Source organism: Lygodium microphyllum, chromosome 7 (genome assembly GCF_053477565.2).
Source record: "Lygodium microphyllum isolate KBCC chromosome 7, Lygodium_microphyllum_v1.1.10, whole genome shotgun sequence".
NCBI classification, from domain to species: domain Eukaryota; kingdom Viridiplantae; phylum Streptophyta; class Polypodiopsida; order Schizaeales; family Lygodiaceae; genus Lygodium; species Lygodium microphyllum.
Genome location: NC_141141.1, coordinates 57616112 through 57632615, shown reverse-complemented (window position 1 = coordinate 57632615; position 16504 = coordinate 57616112). Strand labels below are relative to the sequence as shown.

The following is a 16504-nucleotide window of genomic DNA, read 5'->3' as shown; positions in this document are numbered from 1 at the left end:
TAAGGCAATAGGCGCGGTCTTGTTACAAGAAGGTCGACCAGTTGCTTTTGAAAGCAAGAAATTAGATCGTGCAAAACAGAATTATTCTGTTTATGAGAGGGAGCTGTATGCAATAGTACATGCAATGAAGAAATGGAGGCACTATTTGTATGGTGCCAAACTTTTGATTTTATCGGATCATGAAAGCATTAAGTAGCTTAATGATCAACCAGATTTACATGGGCGTAAAGCCAGATGGGCCGAACTCCTCCAAGAGTTCGACTATGAGATAAGATATAGAAAGGGAAAGTATAATATAGTAGCTGATGCACTCAGCAGAATGCCCATCATTAATGAATTGAGTTTTACTCAGTTCACTTCCAATTTGCTTGAATCTTTAAAAGGGAAATGCCAGGTTGATCCGGTATACTCCAACATATGGGAAGCAATAAAAAATGGGGATCCAAATGAAAGTGCTTCTACTGAGGAAGGAATATCTGAGGATGTTCAACAAGGAAATGGAGCATCAGGGGTTGCTCAAACTAGATTCAAGTGGAAGAATTTTACCATTGATAATGGTTATCTACTCTACAAGGGTAGGGTATGTGTCCCGAAAGATACAGAAATAAGGCGCCAGATACTCTTTGAGTGTCATGATACCCCTAGTGCGGGACATCCAGGAGTTAATAAGACTTATAGTCTTATTAAAAGGCAGTTCTATTGGCCTGGAATGAATAAGGACGTCCTTGACTATGTGGTCAAATGTAATAAATGCCAGGTTAATAAAGCTGAAAAATTAAAAATGGGAGGACTTCTCCATCCATTAGAAATTCCTTCGGGAAAATGGGAGAGTATCTCCATGGACTTTATTGTTGCTTTACCTAGAACACAGAGGGGGCACGACTCTGTGTGGGTGATTGTGGATAGGTTAACCAAAATGGCTAGGTTTATTCCAACTTCAACTGATGTTAAAACACCAGAATTGGCTAGATTGTTCGTAGAGAACATATACCGATTGTATGGCCTTCCGGCAAATATAGTTTCTGATCGGGATAGAAAATTTGATAGCCATTTTTGACGTGCGGTATTTAGGAAATTGGATACTAAACTTAGCATGAGTACGGCGGATCACCCGCAAACAGATGGGCAAACTGAAAGGGTTAACCAAATTCTTGAAGATATGCTTAGGGCATATGTAAGTAAAAGGCAAACTAATTGGGAAGAGTATTTGCCGATAGCAGAGTTTGCATATAACAGTGCCAAGCACTCTTCCACTGGATATAGTCGATTTATGTTAATGTATGGGTTTCAGCCCAGAGCTCCTTTTGCAGTAGGACTGCATAAGGAAAAGGTTCAGGCAGCTAAAGATTTTTTGGAAGATATGAATAGTATGTTAAAATTTGCTCAAGAAAATATTAAAAAAGCTCAAAATAGAGCTAGAGCATATGCAGATCCTCACCGAAGAGACATCTCCTTTGAAGAAGGAGAATTGGTCTATCTTAAGGTGCCTGAACAAACTAAAACTATGAAAAAGGGACATTGTCCAAAGCTTTCACCAAGGTATTGTGGTCCTTTCATAATACTTAAAAGGGTGGGAGAATTGGCTTACAAGCTCCAACTACCTGCTGGTAGTAAAATACATCCAGTTTTTCATGTAAGTAAATTAAGGAAGAAGCTGGGTGATTTGGATAATCTAATCTTAAATGATGATATTGAGGAGTTATTCTATGACCAATCTAATCCACATGAACCAGAAAAAATATTAAATGTTCGTAATAGGCGAACAAGGAATACTATTTATCAAGAATGTTTGGTTAAGTGGAAAGATTGTTCAGAAGAAAGCTCAACATGGGAGCGAGTAAGTACTTTAAAGAAAAGGTTTCCCGATTTACAGCTAGACCTTCCAAGTATCGTTTTCGAGGACGAAACCGATTCTTAAGGGGAAGGAAATGTGACATTAATGTGACATTAAAAGTGATATTTAATGTCACATTAAGGTCATAAATATGGAAAGTGACATTAAAAGTGACATTTAATGTCACATTAAGGTAAATCTAGGGGAACATGCACGAGCTCTTGGGCGCCCGAACGGGGTTAAGGAGAGCCTAGAGAGTAAGGGAGTCCAGGAATAGTAGGACTTCAGGAAGTTGACGGCTGGCAAAGGGATCCAGGCAGAGGGCCAGCACTTATCTAGGCGTGGTTGGGAGGAGAAGGGCTCGTGCTTTTCATCGTTTTGAGTTTTCTGACTCTCCGTCATCTATCAGATAGAAAGTAATGTTACTCTTTTCCTTTCCTTTGCTCTTGCTCCTGTTTCTTTGCTCTGCATTTGCATTTTTCTTTTCAACCCTGCCTCTTACATTATAAGCTGAGTTGTTGCCTTCTCCACTAGACATACGTCTAATTTCTTCATTCAAGATAGAACCCCTCACCCCATCATATGAGAGATTGGGGTTATTGCTTAGTGAAACCACCAAGGTCTCCCAAGAGTCAGGCAGTGTCATGATCAAGAAGATCGCCCTCAACTTATCATCAAAGTCCAAATTTACATTTTTGAGCTGATTTAGAATCCTTGTAAATGCAAGCAAGTGCTCAGCTGCAGGCTTTGACTCATCTAGTCGCATATTCACCAACTTGTGCATTAAATGCACCTGATTAACAGGTGTGGTGATCTCGTAGGCAGTTTTCAGCGTTTCCCATATTGTATAACTTGTATCTAAACCCTTAATGGCTGTCAAAATGTCATGAGTGACACCCATCTTTATGTAAGCCACATCCTTTTTATTTACTCTGGCCCAATCTGCATTAGATATTAGTGCGGGGTTATCTTCCTGCAACGCATCCTCACAATCCTTTAGAAACAAAATGCCTTGCATACGGTCCATCAAACCGTTTGATTTCCATTAAACTCTTGATGTCTGAACTGAAAGAAGTTGTAGCCATTTTATCACGAACACGAGTAAATGCACTAAACTGCAGAAGCACAAGCTGAACCAGAAAAATACACTACTGTTCTTTCTCAACCAGAAATAAATCTCTGCTGTTTGTACTAGAACCAGCCACCACACGGTCAAAAATCAGAAATTTACCGAATTCTGCGCAAATCCCCAAAATTTCAAGTCCAAAATTGCATAAATGTCAGCCAATCTGACCCAGCTGAGCAAAACTTTGCCAATACATGAAAAGCCCCAAATTTCTGGGATCCAATGCCAAGAAATTTTGCTCAAAGGAGCAAAATTTTGACTAATTTGGCAAAATCCCCAAATTAATTGAGGTCACCACACGCAATGTTTGCAATTCCGGACTTCAAAATCAGTGACGGGCATAAGTGATGTGAAATTTGGGAGAAGCCCCAATTTTTCGGGCGAGATTTGCACAGATCTGAAAACTATGCTTCCACATGTGAACCCCGTCAGAGGAAGGGGATGAAAGGGATTTAAAAAAACACTGTTTTTTTAGAAAAAATATGACGGGGAGGGGGTTCCGTTGACCTGCAGTCGCATCGCGTCGCAACTGACACCATGCCTATCGCTGGGTCGTCTGCTGCCCGTCGCCAGCACGTCGCCGCTTGCCCGTTGCCGCTTGCCCGTTGCCAGCCTGTGACCAACACGCCTGGTTGCTCCTTGCACGCGTGGTCTTCTGCCTGCCGTCAGCCCAACATGCCACCTGTTGTGCGCCCAGCAGACTCCTGTTCGTCACCACATCAAGTCGCCTGAACTACTGTTTGCGCTGGTCCACGCCTGCCTGTGGATGCCGCCCCCTGGTGGAGACAGGTCACGCTGGTCAGCAGTGTGGTCGCCCGACTGGTTACAAACTCCAGTGGACTCCCTGCATGCCTGATGATCTTGTACCGTAAGCTCTGATACCAGTTGTTAGGGAGCTTAGTTGAGAGTGATGGAAGTTTGAGGAGTGAGCGTGAGTGACAGCTGGAGAGAGAGAGAGAGAGAGAGCAGAGTCAAGTACGATTCAATAAGAGTGTACCAACAATGTGTTGGTACACAAAGAATAAAATGTATTTATACTTGGGGCATGTAAGGGTGCATTCATGTGTACAATGTGTGTGTACTATACACGGGGGTTGGACCAGGCCTTTACCCCAACAGAGTCAGGTGTCATGTGGGTGAGGGTAGACAGATGTTTGGCCTAACACTACATGCAGTACCAAGGTGCTTTTTTTGTGTGGTGACTTCTGGCAGTTGACCCATGGAAGGTGGTTATGCTTGATAGAAGGCTGATGGCCTGGGTGTCTGGACTGCTACAGTTATTGGCCATTATCTGGTTGCGCCGCAGAGAGTCTATATTGTTTTGGATTGTATGTGATATCATTTTTGCAAGCTAGCTGTCACTCTACTTCTTTGGATGGGTCATGGAAATAGTCTTCCTTGAAAGGGACTGGTTGTGCCAAGTCAATGTGGTTTGATGTCTAGTATTTAGACTCTTATATGGGTTATTTCTCTCTGCTCTTTCTTTTGATGTGTAAATCATAGTTTGAAGCAAGACTTTGAAGGATGAATCAGTTTTTAGCTTGTCATAGTGTTGCCTGTCAGAGAATATCAAATTGTATTGCATCAAATTACGGCTCCCAGTTTCCTAACCAATTTCCCTTTGTAGAAGCTGTCAACCCTAAAGACCAGCACCAGCAAAACCCTACTTTCCAATGGGACATCCTGATTTCTGATGTGAAAACTTTAATCTCTGCACGCTGGCCGAAATAATTTGAATATCGAAGCTAAGCTGCTGGGAAAACCTGCACAGATCTGTAGAACATCCACTTAGTGTGTGTTTATAGCAAGGGTGCAAGGGTTCTTAGCCTCTTAGCCATTGGAAGACTCCCATGAGACAAGCCACCTGTGGAAATGTTGGCAAAAGGTGCCATGAAACAGGGATTCATTGCAATAGCCACGAATGTGTGTTTTTGGCAAGGGGCACTGCTTGATATTTGCTGATCTGACATCTGATATCTTATATATACCAAGGCCTGGGCTCCGTACCCATGTTAATATGGTGTTGGTTGTCTCAAGCACTTCGTTCAGTGTGTAGTATATACTTATTTAGTTTCCATGTGCTGTAATTTCAGCTGTTGGAAATGTTTATGTAGGAAAAATGCATGTTGTTCAGTGATTAAGAAGTGGTATTAATGAGTAAATTTTTTTGTTATGCCACCATTAGTCTTCCATAATAGAAGCTATAGCCCGCTTTTCAACTTTGATCCTCTGTATATTTAGCTTTTGTCACTTTAGATGTAATGAAAGATTTTTACAACTTGTTTGGACTGTTGTCAGATTGAAAGCAGACCCCTACGAAAACGTCCTCTGCGCATTGTGGATGATAGCAATAATGGGGCTGCCAAGTCAGTGTAAGTGCAAGTACACCTCAGAGATCACAATGAAGACACACTTCTCACTTGTCATTATATTCTGAAGGATGAGTGTGGATATTCCTGACAGGTATTTTGATTATCTCTTCTTTGTGGACTTTGAAGCATCAATGGCTGATCAGCGTGCCCAAAATGCTCTACGACATTTGCAGGTCAGTTATACATTGCACACCTGCATTTACTCCTATGCTAGAGCTCATTAGTCTTATCTAGTTTATGCTATGCAGTCATCATGAGAGTTGATTGATCTTGTGTTCATGTCTGGATGTGACAGTGATGTTACCAAGCATTCTGTTTTCAGAGCACAACTATTTGCTGGAAACTGAACACCCTGACAATTTTGGAACATACGTGAGATGTGTAATAAAGGATGAGATACAGTGGTGGTGCTTTGTAGTCAGAGACAAAGAACGAATAGTAGAGCCAATATGTGAGAAATGAGGTAACCAATGTGAGAAATGAGATGCATGTTGGTTGCTACCAGTTAAAACATGTAGCCAAACATGTGTGGTGTCTGTAATTAGGATTGCCTAGTGAGGAGAAAGAATAGAGTTGGCAAGGGACGCTTTTATGGGCTTAGCAGTCAAACCTCTAAACATAATCACAAGTGAGGCATGACTTAAGGAACCAGTAGATCTACCTGAATAAATTTGGTGTATTCCACAAAAATTTTGTTGGCAACATATTTTGTGTAGTCATCTCTTGCTTGGACAAATATGCTGTCTGCTACAACAATACCATTAGCAGGGTATTCCATGTGGTTCTCTCTTACATGTGAGCGCCATTGCCCATTTATAGGAGTATGCCGCCATAGGTCCTGATGAGCAAACATAGTACCATGACAGTGTTGTGAGCAGCATATTCTGTGTGATGTCTTTCTTGTGAGTTCCATTTCCTTTCTGTGGAGATAGCTTGCTGTAGGCATATCTGAAGCTTTTGCCTTTCAGGCCTCTTTGTGTAGCAATCGTATCTCATGATTCGTTGCTATGTAGTTTCATTCATTCCCTTTATACCCTTAAATGGTGCTTGGTATCACAGTGCTCAGCTCTTTGACATGGTATCAAATGGCCAGGTCTCTTCCAGAAAAGGTACAGTGGTCTAGTTCAAAAATAAGTGGAGGACAGCTGCTGCATTTTAGCCTCTTATTGCTAGGATCATTTGTGTTTGCAACAGCCTCTCCTCCAATCCTCTAACCATGATGGCATTTGCTGTTGCATGGGGAAATGCATGGCAGGTTTATTGGTTGCCCATGTGTTTGCAGGTGGGAGCCTTTCCTTCATGGCGCCATCTACACTGCCAGTAGGAGGCCTAGCCTACATAAGGCCAGGATTTGTGTTTCGTTTGTTGAGATTTGAGATGGAGTAGTGGATGGGAGACATACATATAGAGGCTGCGTTTTACTGGATGAAAGGGACTGCAGCCATCTCAGTAGTAGATGGAGGCTATGTTCTTGTTCTTCCTACACTAGCCTTCCCCTCGCAATGTGAAACCAGCCTTCCTTCTCGGATGGGGTAGTAATTCTTGATCAAGCACTTAATTACAGCAATTAGTAAATAAACATAGACTGAAATTGTTGAGATTTGAGATGGAGTAGTGGTTGGGAGACATACATATAGAGGCTGCGTTTTACTGGATGAAAGGGACTGCAGCCATCTCAGTAGTAGATGGAGGCTATGTTCTTGTTCTTCCTACACTAGTCTTCCCCTCGCAATGTGAAACCAGCCTTCCTTCTCGGATGGGGTAGTAATTCTTGATTAAGCACTTAATTACAGCAATTAGTAAATAAACATAGACTGAAATGGCACAATTTACCTTAAAATTCTTGGACAGTAGACACCCTCTTGGTTCCAAAATTGGCACCCCTTGGTATTTCTTTAAGTTTATTGACTAATGGATTGGGTAATCCAAAATCCCCTTGTTGTAGATACAATCAGCAAACAAATTAGGCAAATTGCCCCTTTCTTTTCACCCAAGACTTGCTCTAACTAGGCCCCAAATGGGCAAATGCTACCCCAAATTCTCAATGGAAGGGCTGGCATCTGAAACCCCTAACAATATGACAAATTGTAGGTGCTGATTTCAGTGTATGATGCTTTCTATTGATGGCACCAGTCTCGAGGTGGCTGCTAAACCCTAATTTTTGTAGAAATTTAGGGTTTACAGTAGAATTCCTTTGCTGTCCACCAAATTTGGTTGAGAAAAGCTGAGATTTTTTGAGAATTGACTAAAGGAGGTGAGAGAATGCTAGAGAGAAAATTCGGAGATTTCTTGTAGAGAATGTCCAATTTGCATGCTGCCTGTTTCAACTAGTAAGAAAAGCAATTGCCTGCAGCCTCAGAGTACCAGAATTGCTGTTGCCAGCTAGTTGTGATATCACTAGCCCCTGATGGGCCTTCTCCGGCTGTGGCCTGCTTGTTGATGGCTCTTGATGGCTGTCACATGCTGCAATTTACTGTTTTTTGCTCAGAAAATGGACTGGCAGCTTTCTCTCTCTTCTCCTCTAGCTGAAAAAATGATTTGAATGGTTGAACCAAGCCCCAAAAACGTTTTCTCAGTTTGCACAGGTATTTTTGCCAAGTGGCAGCCTTCTTAACACAATTTTCAGCTTTATCTAGCTATTAAATTACTTTTCAAAATTAAATAATTGTAAAAATTAATTTAAGTCCTTTTGACCCTACCCAAAATTAAATGTGTCTATCTGTAATTAAAGTGGCTAGGCCATTTGCAACCTGGAATGATACCCAACTTGTGTTGACCCTTAGATTGGTATTAATTAATTAAGTATTCAATGCTAGTCCCTAGTGTCACCATTGACACTTATTGGCTAAACAACTATCCTGGGGTAAAAATTGACACCAACTGACCACCAAAGCCTAGTTGACGTATCTTGTCACAACTTTTACTTTTGGTACCAATTGATATCTCGGGGTCTTGGGTCCCACACAGTGAAATAATTAACTTATGCTCATCATCTTTCTTCTTCCTTGGTAGGTGCATACTCCGACTCCGTCATCTTCCTTGGTCTTAGGTGCGGCTGTCATCATCAGTCTAATTTGGTGTTCTCATCGACGTTATAGGTTGTGTGTAGGGATTGATAAGCTTTCCTTTTGTATTCAACATTCGTTCCTTGTTCAATGCAGATTTCTTTCTTCTCTTCCTGTAGTCTCTCTTTTTTTCTTTGTCTCTTTGTTCATGTTTCCTTCCGTTGTGGCACTCTCATACGATATCATCACCCGGGATTTTTTTGAGCACATCTGGCATTTTTACGAGTATTAAATGCTGGTCGGCTAGTTTTGGAGTTATTTGGCTATTTATAAGCTTCCCTACTCACTTGGCAAATCATCTTTCTTCTTCCGTGGCAGTTGCACACTCTGACTCCATCATCTTCCTTTGTCTCCAGTGCTGCCGTCATCATTAGCTTTGATTTGGTGCCCTCACAGACGTTGTGGGTTACTTGTAGAGACTGATTAGTCCTCCTTTTGTATCTAGTATTCATTCCTTGTTCAGTGCAAATTTCTTTATTCTTTTCTTGCAGTCTCTTTGTGTTCCTGCATTTAGTTGACTAGCCCCTCGTGTGTACTTGACATGCTAGGTGCACTTGATGTATTAGACATTGTTCTTATTTGCATACTTTGGACCATTGCAATGTGACTTTGCATGGGAATTTGCATACTACTGGCCGTACAAAGATACATTTTCCCATACATTGTATTTGTTAATATCTGCATTTTTCCTCATAACCAGCACTATACGGAGCATATGCATGACCATTATCAATACCATGAGTCCCAAACACAGTGGGCTGCGTATATGCATTGCCAAACTTACCACTTTGTGCCTCAGCATCATGCTATCAATGCTGTAGAGTCAACATGGGGTTATGCATATTACTAGCTATACTCAGATACATTGGACCTTGCACACCATGCATTGGTTGTTGCATACCATAAGGAGTTATGCCATACAGCCTTGTATTTTGATCGTGACCCAACATAGCATGGAAACTAGTGCCACCACCAATGTACTCTGGTTGCCCATTATTGTATGTATCCCTTGTTGTACTAAACCCATTGGATTGGCACTTCCAAATTGGCCTTGCTTATGTATCAATTGCTCCTTTGACATCATGTGCTTATGTTCACTGTTGGGAATTAAGGGCCATTGTGCCTTTTATATGTGCACGGGTGTGAACACACCCTTAGCACATTGTACTTTCATACATATATCTATCTAAAAACCTAAAGTGGTACACTCGTCATTGCATTGAAAAAACGTGTTCACTCTCTACTCTACTCACTCGCACACTCTCTGTCTCTCTCATTGTGTGTAAGGCTTGTCTGCCTCAATCTCCGTGCCTAACCTTACCCCTACAAACTGGTATCAGAGCTGGCAAGAGACAGCCAAGGTGCTGCAGGAATTCCACGAGTAGCAGTTGAGAGGCAGTCGACAGGAGCAACGGGCAGGTTGTAGGCAGGCTCGTGTGTTCCAGGAGTCCGACGAGGACAGCAGTTGTCAGCTTCAGCGGGCGCTGACGGCTTCAGCGCGTGACGGTTCCTTCAGCGGGGGTGACGGCTTCAGCGCGTGAGGGTTTCAGCGGGCTGCACGGATTTGCTAACGAGCGACCACATGACGGGACAGTAGGGGTGAAACATGGACGACCCGTCAGATTTTTTGTTTTTCAAAAATTCAATCTTTTTTTGAAATTTCTTTCACCCACTGACAGGGTTTTGCGCGCGTAAGCACAAGATCTAAGATTTGTGCAAAATCGGCTCAGAAATTTGAGGCTTTTCTCGAATCTGGGGATCTCAACACAGAATTGGACAATCTGACTTAGAACTTGCAAAGTCGGTGCACATTTGCCCGGGAATTTTGGGGCTTTTCACATTTTAGTGAAATTCTTTCAATTTCACTGAAATTAGTGCACGCAGGACTTGGAAAATTTGGGGATTTGTCCAGATTTGGTGCAACCAAGATGCAACAGTGATATTTGTCTCAGAAATTGCAAGAATTTGTGACATTTTATCCCCGACATTTGGGGCTTTTCATGTACATGCACAAATTGGTCGGAAATTGACCCAATTTCTCGACATTGAGGCACATTGGACCCCGTGCAATTTGGGGCTTTTGCGATTTGGGCAAAATTTGTGCAGCACTTGGTCATTCTATGTACATGCAGGTTGAATTCCGCGCAATTTGGACATCAACACTTGGTAAAATTTGGGGGTTTTGCTGAAATTGCTTTATTTTGGCAAAAGTGGACAGTCCTATGCATGACAAAGGAAATGGAGATGTGTGTTTGATGCTTTGAGCACAAAATTTTGGGGCTTTTGACCGTTCGTGTCGAATTTTATGCCCGTGGGTATATCCCGTTGTTCATGGATGGTCAGTTAGTTCATATGGTTCCATGGAGACCTATGGTAGAGTTTCAGGGTCGAGGTGGTTGATTTTCTTGCACATCTTTGGCGACTTTTTCTCTTGGTTTTGAGATCTCTTGGTGAGGTGTTGGTGGAGCCTCGATTGGCCTCCCGTAATAGGAATAGGGCTTGTATGCTTTGGGATACAGGGAAACCTCGCCCGTTTTGAGGTTTCTGGGTTGCAAACTTTGGTTTATGAGCTGAAATGGGACACATTTACTAGACAGTGTTTTGGATGTGGACATTTCATTTCAGAATGTGATAGAAGCGAAGAGGTAATGCAGTGGTCTATGGATCTTGATATGCATGACCATCTTCTCAGTAGATGGTTCAATAGCCTGAAGCTGTGCCTGAGCCGATTGTCCATTAGAGACAAGTAGATGGAAAGAAGGTTGCTTCTCAAACAGGTACTGAGTGTGCATCGCTTTCGGTTCGTCAGAACTTGTTTCCTCATGATAATTCTTGGGTATGGTGGTTAGCTGCAATGCTAGACAAGAGCCTCAATCAACTCGTGTTCACCCAGCTTTGTAGACTATAACTCGAACTTTTCAACGCCGAGGTAGGGGGTTCTATATGAAACCTCAACTTGCAGCTAGTGCGAATGAAAAAAGGGTTTTTGATATTGCTCTGCACTTTGATTCGTGAGGGAGGCTGGTGCCTCCTCGGGAAGTTTTCTCGTGCCCAACAATAGCAGCTTCTTTCTCGTACTTTGATTGCTAGTTTGCAAAGGGTAGATCTAGTAGATGTGATTCGAAGCAAGATGGAAAGATTTCAGGTAGCCAAAGCAGTTGATGTTAAAAGGAAAGGGAAAGTGGGTGTTCAATAGTTTCCTTTTCTGTGATCCATCATGAGAATTGCTTTATGGAATGTTAAAGGTATTTCTTTAGGGCGGCCCCATTTGAGAACTGTGTTGAACTGGTGTGTTTGTTGGTCTGATCAGCCTTCTCTGCCATCAGGTACTGACACATGGCATGGTGGGTTGCCAGCACAAATCTGCAGGTCAGACCATGTGTGCACTCACATAGCCCGATTTTTGTTCACTGTTAAAATTACTGTATACAAAAGCTATCATACAAACTTGAGCCCATCCAACTGTAAAAGGGTCCTTTCTCATGCCCATTGGCTTACTTTTATATTACAAACATTCTTGTGTCTTTTTGAAGGATTGCTCTCCTTCACTGTGCTGTCTCGTCTGTGGATGACTACACGCAAGCACACCTGCAGGAAGGTAGATCAGAAGGGTCCTACTTGAGTCACTCACCTGCATCATTTTTGGGCCTGCGAAGATGTATGAATTGCAAGAGATCTCTTCTAATCAGAAGGGTCCTACTTGAGTCACTCACCTGCATCATTTTTGGGCCTGCGAAGATGTATGAATTGCAAGAGATCTCTTCTACATTGTGATGGATCTGGTTCTTAACGGGTCACAATACAATCACTTTTTCAAACATCTAATTGCCTTGCTGATTTTAAACTGTCATTGGTTGGGGTTACTCACCACCTTGAGCATTTATGCTTGGTCTGTAGCCCCAACAATCCCAGATTTTTGGTCTTCCTTTTCAAAGAAAAGAACAGACCCATTAATAGATCCCCTCAGGACAACTTACTTCCTGTAGCAATTCATTCTTGATATTTTGTGCAGAAAGTGGTGAACGTGACTTGAGTGATCTTATCATATATTTGTAGTGTGTCTTACCTCATTTTTTCTTTTTTGTGGTCTGTTTTCAGGAATTTGCTACCTTCTTGAGGGTTCTAGGAAGCTATCCTATGGATGTAGCACCATCAAAACCTTTCGAGGGTCCAGAACAAACTGTTTGATGTGACTTGATGCCATGGTATGCTAGTTACATTTAATGAAATCATGTGCTGCTACCAAGGGCCCAGGCTCTACATGAGTTGCTTTACCCATTCTGTTTTGTTGTTTATATTTTTGTTGTAGATCCATAAATTTGTGAGTCCATATGGTTGTTCAGTTATGTGCTGTGATCAATTGGTGAGGATACCTTCTGAAGTGGTGTTTTCCAATGTACCATATATGTCTAAAGTCAGACATACTGTAAGATTTGTAAGTCGACTGTACAACTAAAGTGGCAAGCTGTGTAATTTGAAGCATGTGAAATCTTATTTTACAGAGATTGTTACTCTTGATTCAGTGGCATGGATGTGGTAAATAGTTAGCTAGGGGCTCCTTCCAAATCACTTGCATGATTTAATTCGAGGAGGTAAAATGCACTGTGCAAGTATAGACTGACATACAGGCAAAGTGCCACGTGAATGTGAGTTTTAAAACCTTTACATATACATAAAAGGGGAATAAATGATATTTAAAATGGGGCATGACTGCCCTAATATTTATTTCTTCTTAAGAAGAAAGGCCAAGGTCTTATTGGTCTGGATTAATTGACATGTCTCGCATTGCCAATTCTACTTACCAAAAATGGCCCACTTGGAGCTTGCATTCCGCGCTAGGATTCAACAAAGCAACCTCGACTGCTTACCTATTCAAAGTTTGAGAATAGGTCGAGGGTGTTTCACCCTCCATGCCTCTAATCATTCGCTTTATCTGATTAAACTATGAGGAGCTTCATCTATGTCGAGGGAAACTTTGGAGAGAACCAGCTACTAGATGGTTCGATTAGTCTTTCACCCCTATACCCAAGTCTGACGAACGATTTGCATGTTAGTATCGTTATTACGAGCCTTCACCAGATTTTCCTCTGCCTTCGCCTTGCTCAAGCATAGTCCACTATCTTTTGGGTCCTAGTAGGTACACTTCCACTTAAACCTTTCATAGAAGATTATGGTCGGTCGATGGTGCACCCATGAAGGGGATCCCACTTGTTAGGTTCCTTGCACCTTTGTGGGTTTGTTACCCATCGACTTGCGTACGTGTTAAGACTCCTTGTTCCATGTTTTAAGATGGGTCGGATGGAAAGCCTCGAGCGCGAGCGTCACGAGCATATAGATAAAGAGCCTGCCACAAGTAGGGTACGCTTTGTTTCTTAGTTGACATGATGGCATCGTCAGGCCATCTAAAGCCCACTTGTCCTGTGTCGGCCCACGTTGACCACGTGAGTGTTTTATAACATATACATATATATAAAAGGGCAATAAATAATATTTAAAATGGGGCTTGGTTGCCTTGATATGTATTTTCTTCTTTAGAAGAAATGCTAAGGTCTTATTGGTTTGGGTTAATTGACTTGTTCAATGAGTGTAATTGATCCTTATTTAAAGGTATAGGAATCACCTTGTGACCTCATGCCTACAATGGACATGGTAACACTCAATTTGCAGATGGCTTAGAATATACATTCTGAGAGGTTCACACCTTAATTGCTATTACGAGTCAATAATGTAACACCACCCAAAAGCAAAACACATTTGTTAAAGCCATTTAAGGCAATGATACATATTCTTATGTATCACATATAAGCTTAATGTGAGTCCAAAAGTTGAGCCATATAATTTTTTTAAAATTCTGGATTTTGTAAGACCTTTAAACAATGCTTTTAAGTCCAGAAATATACTTGTAAGTGACCTAGAGCTTAGCAGTCCAATGCAATTCTAAATTTTGGGTGTGTTTACATTTTTAATCTTTATTGTCAAATGAAAGTTACGATTTTTCTTCATCTTGCTAAATTTGCTAAGTCTATGGCCAATTTTTTTTCCATGTCTTTAACCATGCATTTTCCTAATAATACTAAATGGCATGAAATATGTAGTTTAGTTTGTGTATCCCTTGTACGCCACCCATTGCCTCTTTGCTGTCAACTCCCTCTGGGTTGTATATCATTAGTCTTTCTAGTATCTATGAAATTGTTATGTTATGGGGTTTGTAATTGGCTCCTTTACCGTGGAGGTAAGAGGTGACTCTTGAACATTTTGTTTCAACAAGAGGGGGTCCTTTTTAATTTTCTCATGTGTTAGGGTTGTAAGTTCACATAGAGATGCATCATGAAAGGGAAAATTTGAGGGGGGCAAAGCTATACAAAGCAAGTCGACAAGTTTCTTAAAGTGGAAATGTTCAATGAGCAAAAGGAAGTAAGCAGGAAGGATTCTTGAATCTATCACATCATCATAGAAGAGCTATGTTATTGTTTGTGTCATGCATGCTATTTGGTGATCTCTAAAGCATTCTACAATATGTTGAAGTCATATCTAAAGGTCTTGATTAAAGAAATAATAGGTTGAAAGTGTTGTGCTCTCGTGACTTTTTGGAAGAGGAAAAGTGCACCCTTATAGTTGAAAATAATGTGAAGCACATTTGTTTGTAAATGAACATTTTCATATGGGAGACTCAAACTATGGGATTAGGAGTGGGAAGCTTGTGAGGTTATCTAGTCTAGCAATGAGGGAGTAAATCTAAGCTCATGGAGGCTAGTTTGTTCTAGTTTTGCTATGTCTATATTGAAGACCAATAGAAGAGAATATCCTAGCACAATATATTTAGATGATATCGAAAGTGTTGCAATGCTAACTCCTAAGTACAAGCTTGCCATAATGCCTTTTTTTAGGATACCGTCTTAGTATACTTAGTGCCAAAATGGAAAAAAATAAGCTAAGAATTAATTAGAGTGGTAGTTTCCTATGTTGAAGCCAAGCTTGGTTATTTTGTAGCTAAGAAGTTCATTAGAAATGCGGTATAGAGGTATAGACTTTTGAAGGTGTCATTCTTCAAGGTTCATGATGTTTCTTCTTTTCAATGTTTTGTATTGCCAACTTGCCATGCATTTCCTATGTATATTGAAACTTTGTGTAAAGAAATCAAAGACAAATGAAACCAAGTATGTGAATTTATTCATGATTTTTTTTTTGAAGGAAACCATGGTGCATGAAGCAAAAAAATGCAATATGTAAATTAGTGTTCAGATAACTAAGAAAACAAAATGTGAAGAATAAGAAAACCTCATCAATACCATTGATGTATTTGATTATTGCCCTCTTCTCCATCTCCAACTTCATCACTTTGCTTATGGCATTTCTACAGAACTAACAATTTTGACAAATGGGGAGAAGATGCCTTGTCAATCATACTAGACATTGGACATGCAAAATGATAAAGTTCCCAAAAGATAACATGATCAGATAGAGAACATGTTGCAACATGAAGCTTTGAATCATTGGGATGAAGGAAGCTTATACCACTAGATCAAGAGTTTTAGAAATCCCCTCCTTTTGAGATTTTACATGGTGAGCTTTGTAGAATAGTTTGTTATGCTATAGTTCAATACTCAATTATGTTGCACATGATGCACACAGAGTACAAGGAAGGTTAATGATGGGTGTATAGATTATAAACATTGAAGATATGTAGAAGAAAAATGTAAGAGCTCTAATTAAAATTTTCTAAAAGTAGAGAATGGAACAAAAAATGAAGGTAAGCAACACATGATAAATAGGGGCTTAGGAGTTGAGAGATAATAGAGATTGCAAAGAAAAATAAGGATATATGACTAACGGCTTGTCCAAGGAAGTTCCAACATTGGGTTCTCAAAATAAGGAATTTTTTTTTTATGTTGCATATAAGAATGAGGAATTTGGACGTTTTGAATCCCAAGTCTTTCATTGTAGATAAATGAAGGAGCTTCAATAAGCATGATTTGATAACTCTTGGGTATTTTTGGTCTTAAGTCGTGTAAATCAAGAGAAGAGGAAAGAGGAAAATGAAGCAAGCATAAGTATGATTGGTGTTGGCAACTCTTTAATGGCTTTATGGTCATTGGCATGCCTAACA

General features: G+C 40.8%; 1 protein-coding gene across 5 annotated transcripts in view; it reads left to right on the top strand.

Moving 5' to 3' along the window:
* Positions 1-16071, top strand: part of LOC148033482 (arogenate dehydratase/prephenate dehydratase 6, chloroplastic-like) — a 29783-nt gene extending 13712 nt beyond the window's left edge. Inside the window, exons 9-13 of one of the 5 annotated variants that reach the window (XR_015691315.1) lie at positions 5259-5332; positions 5424-5505; positions 5628-5795; positions 12496-12602; positions 12707-12896. Coding sequence is in view for 3 of the 5 variants with exons in the window: in XM_087681416.1 (XP_087537542.1) it covers positions 5259-5332; positions 5424-5505; positions 12496-12585 (246 nt within the window). In the remaining 2 variants the exon portion in view is untranslated. Of the gene's footprint in view, positions 1-5258; positions 5333-5423; positions 5506-5627; positions 5796-12495; positions 12897-15757 lie in introns of those variants that run through there. The other 4 variants (XR_015691314.1, XM_087681416.1, XM_087681415.1 and 1 more) reach the window with 4 other exon arrangements.
* The last annotated feature ends 433 nt before the right edge of the window (positions 16072-16504 follow it).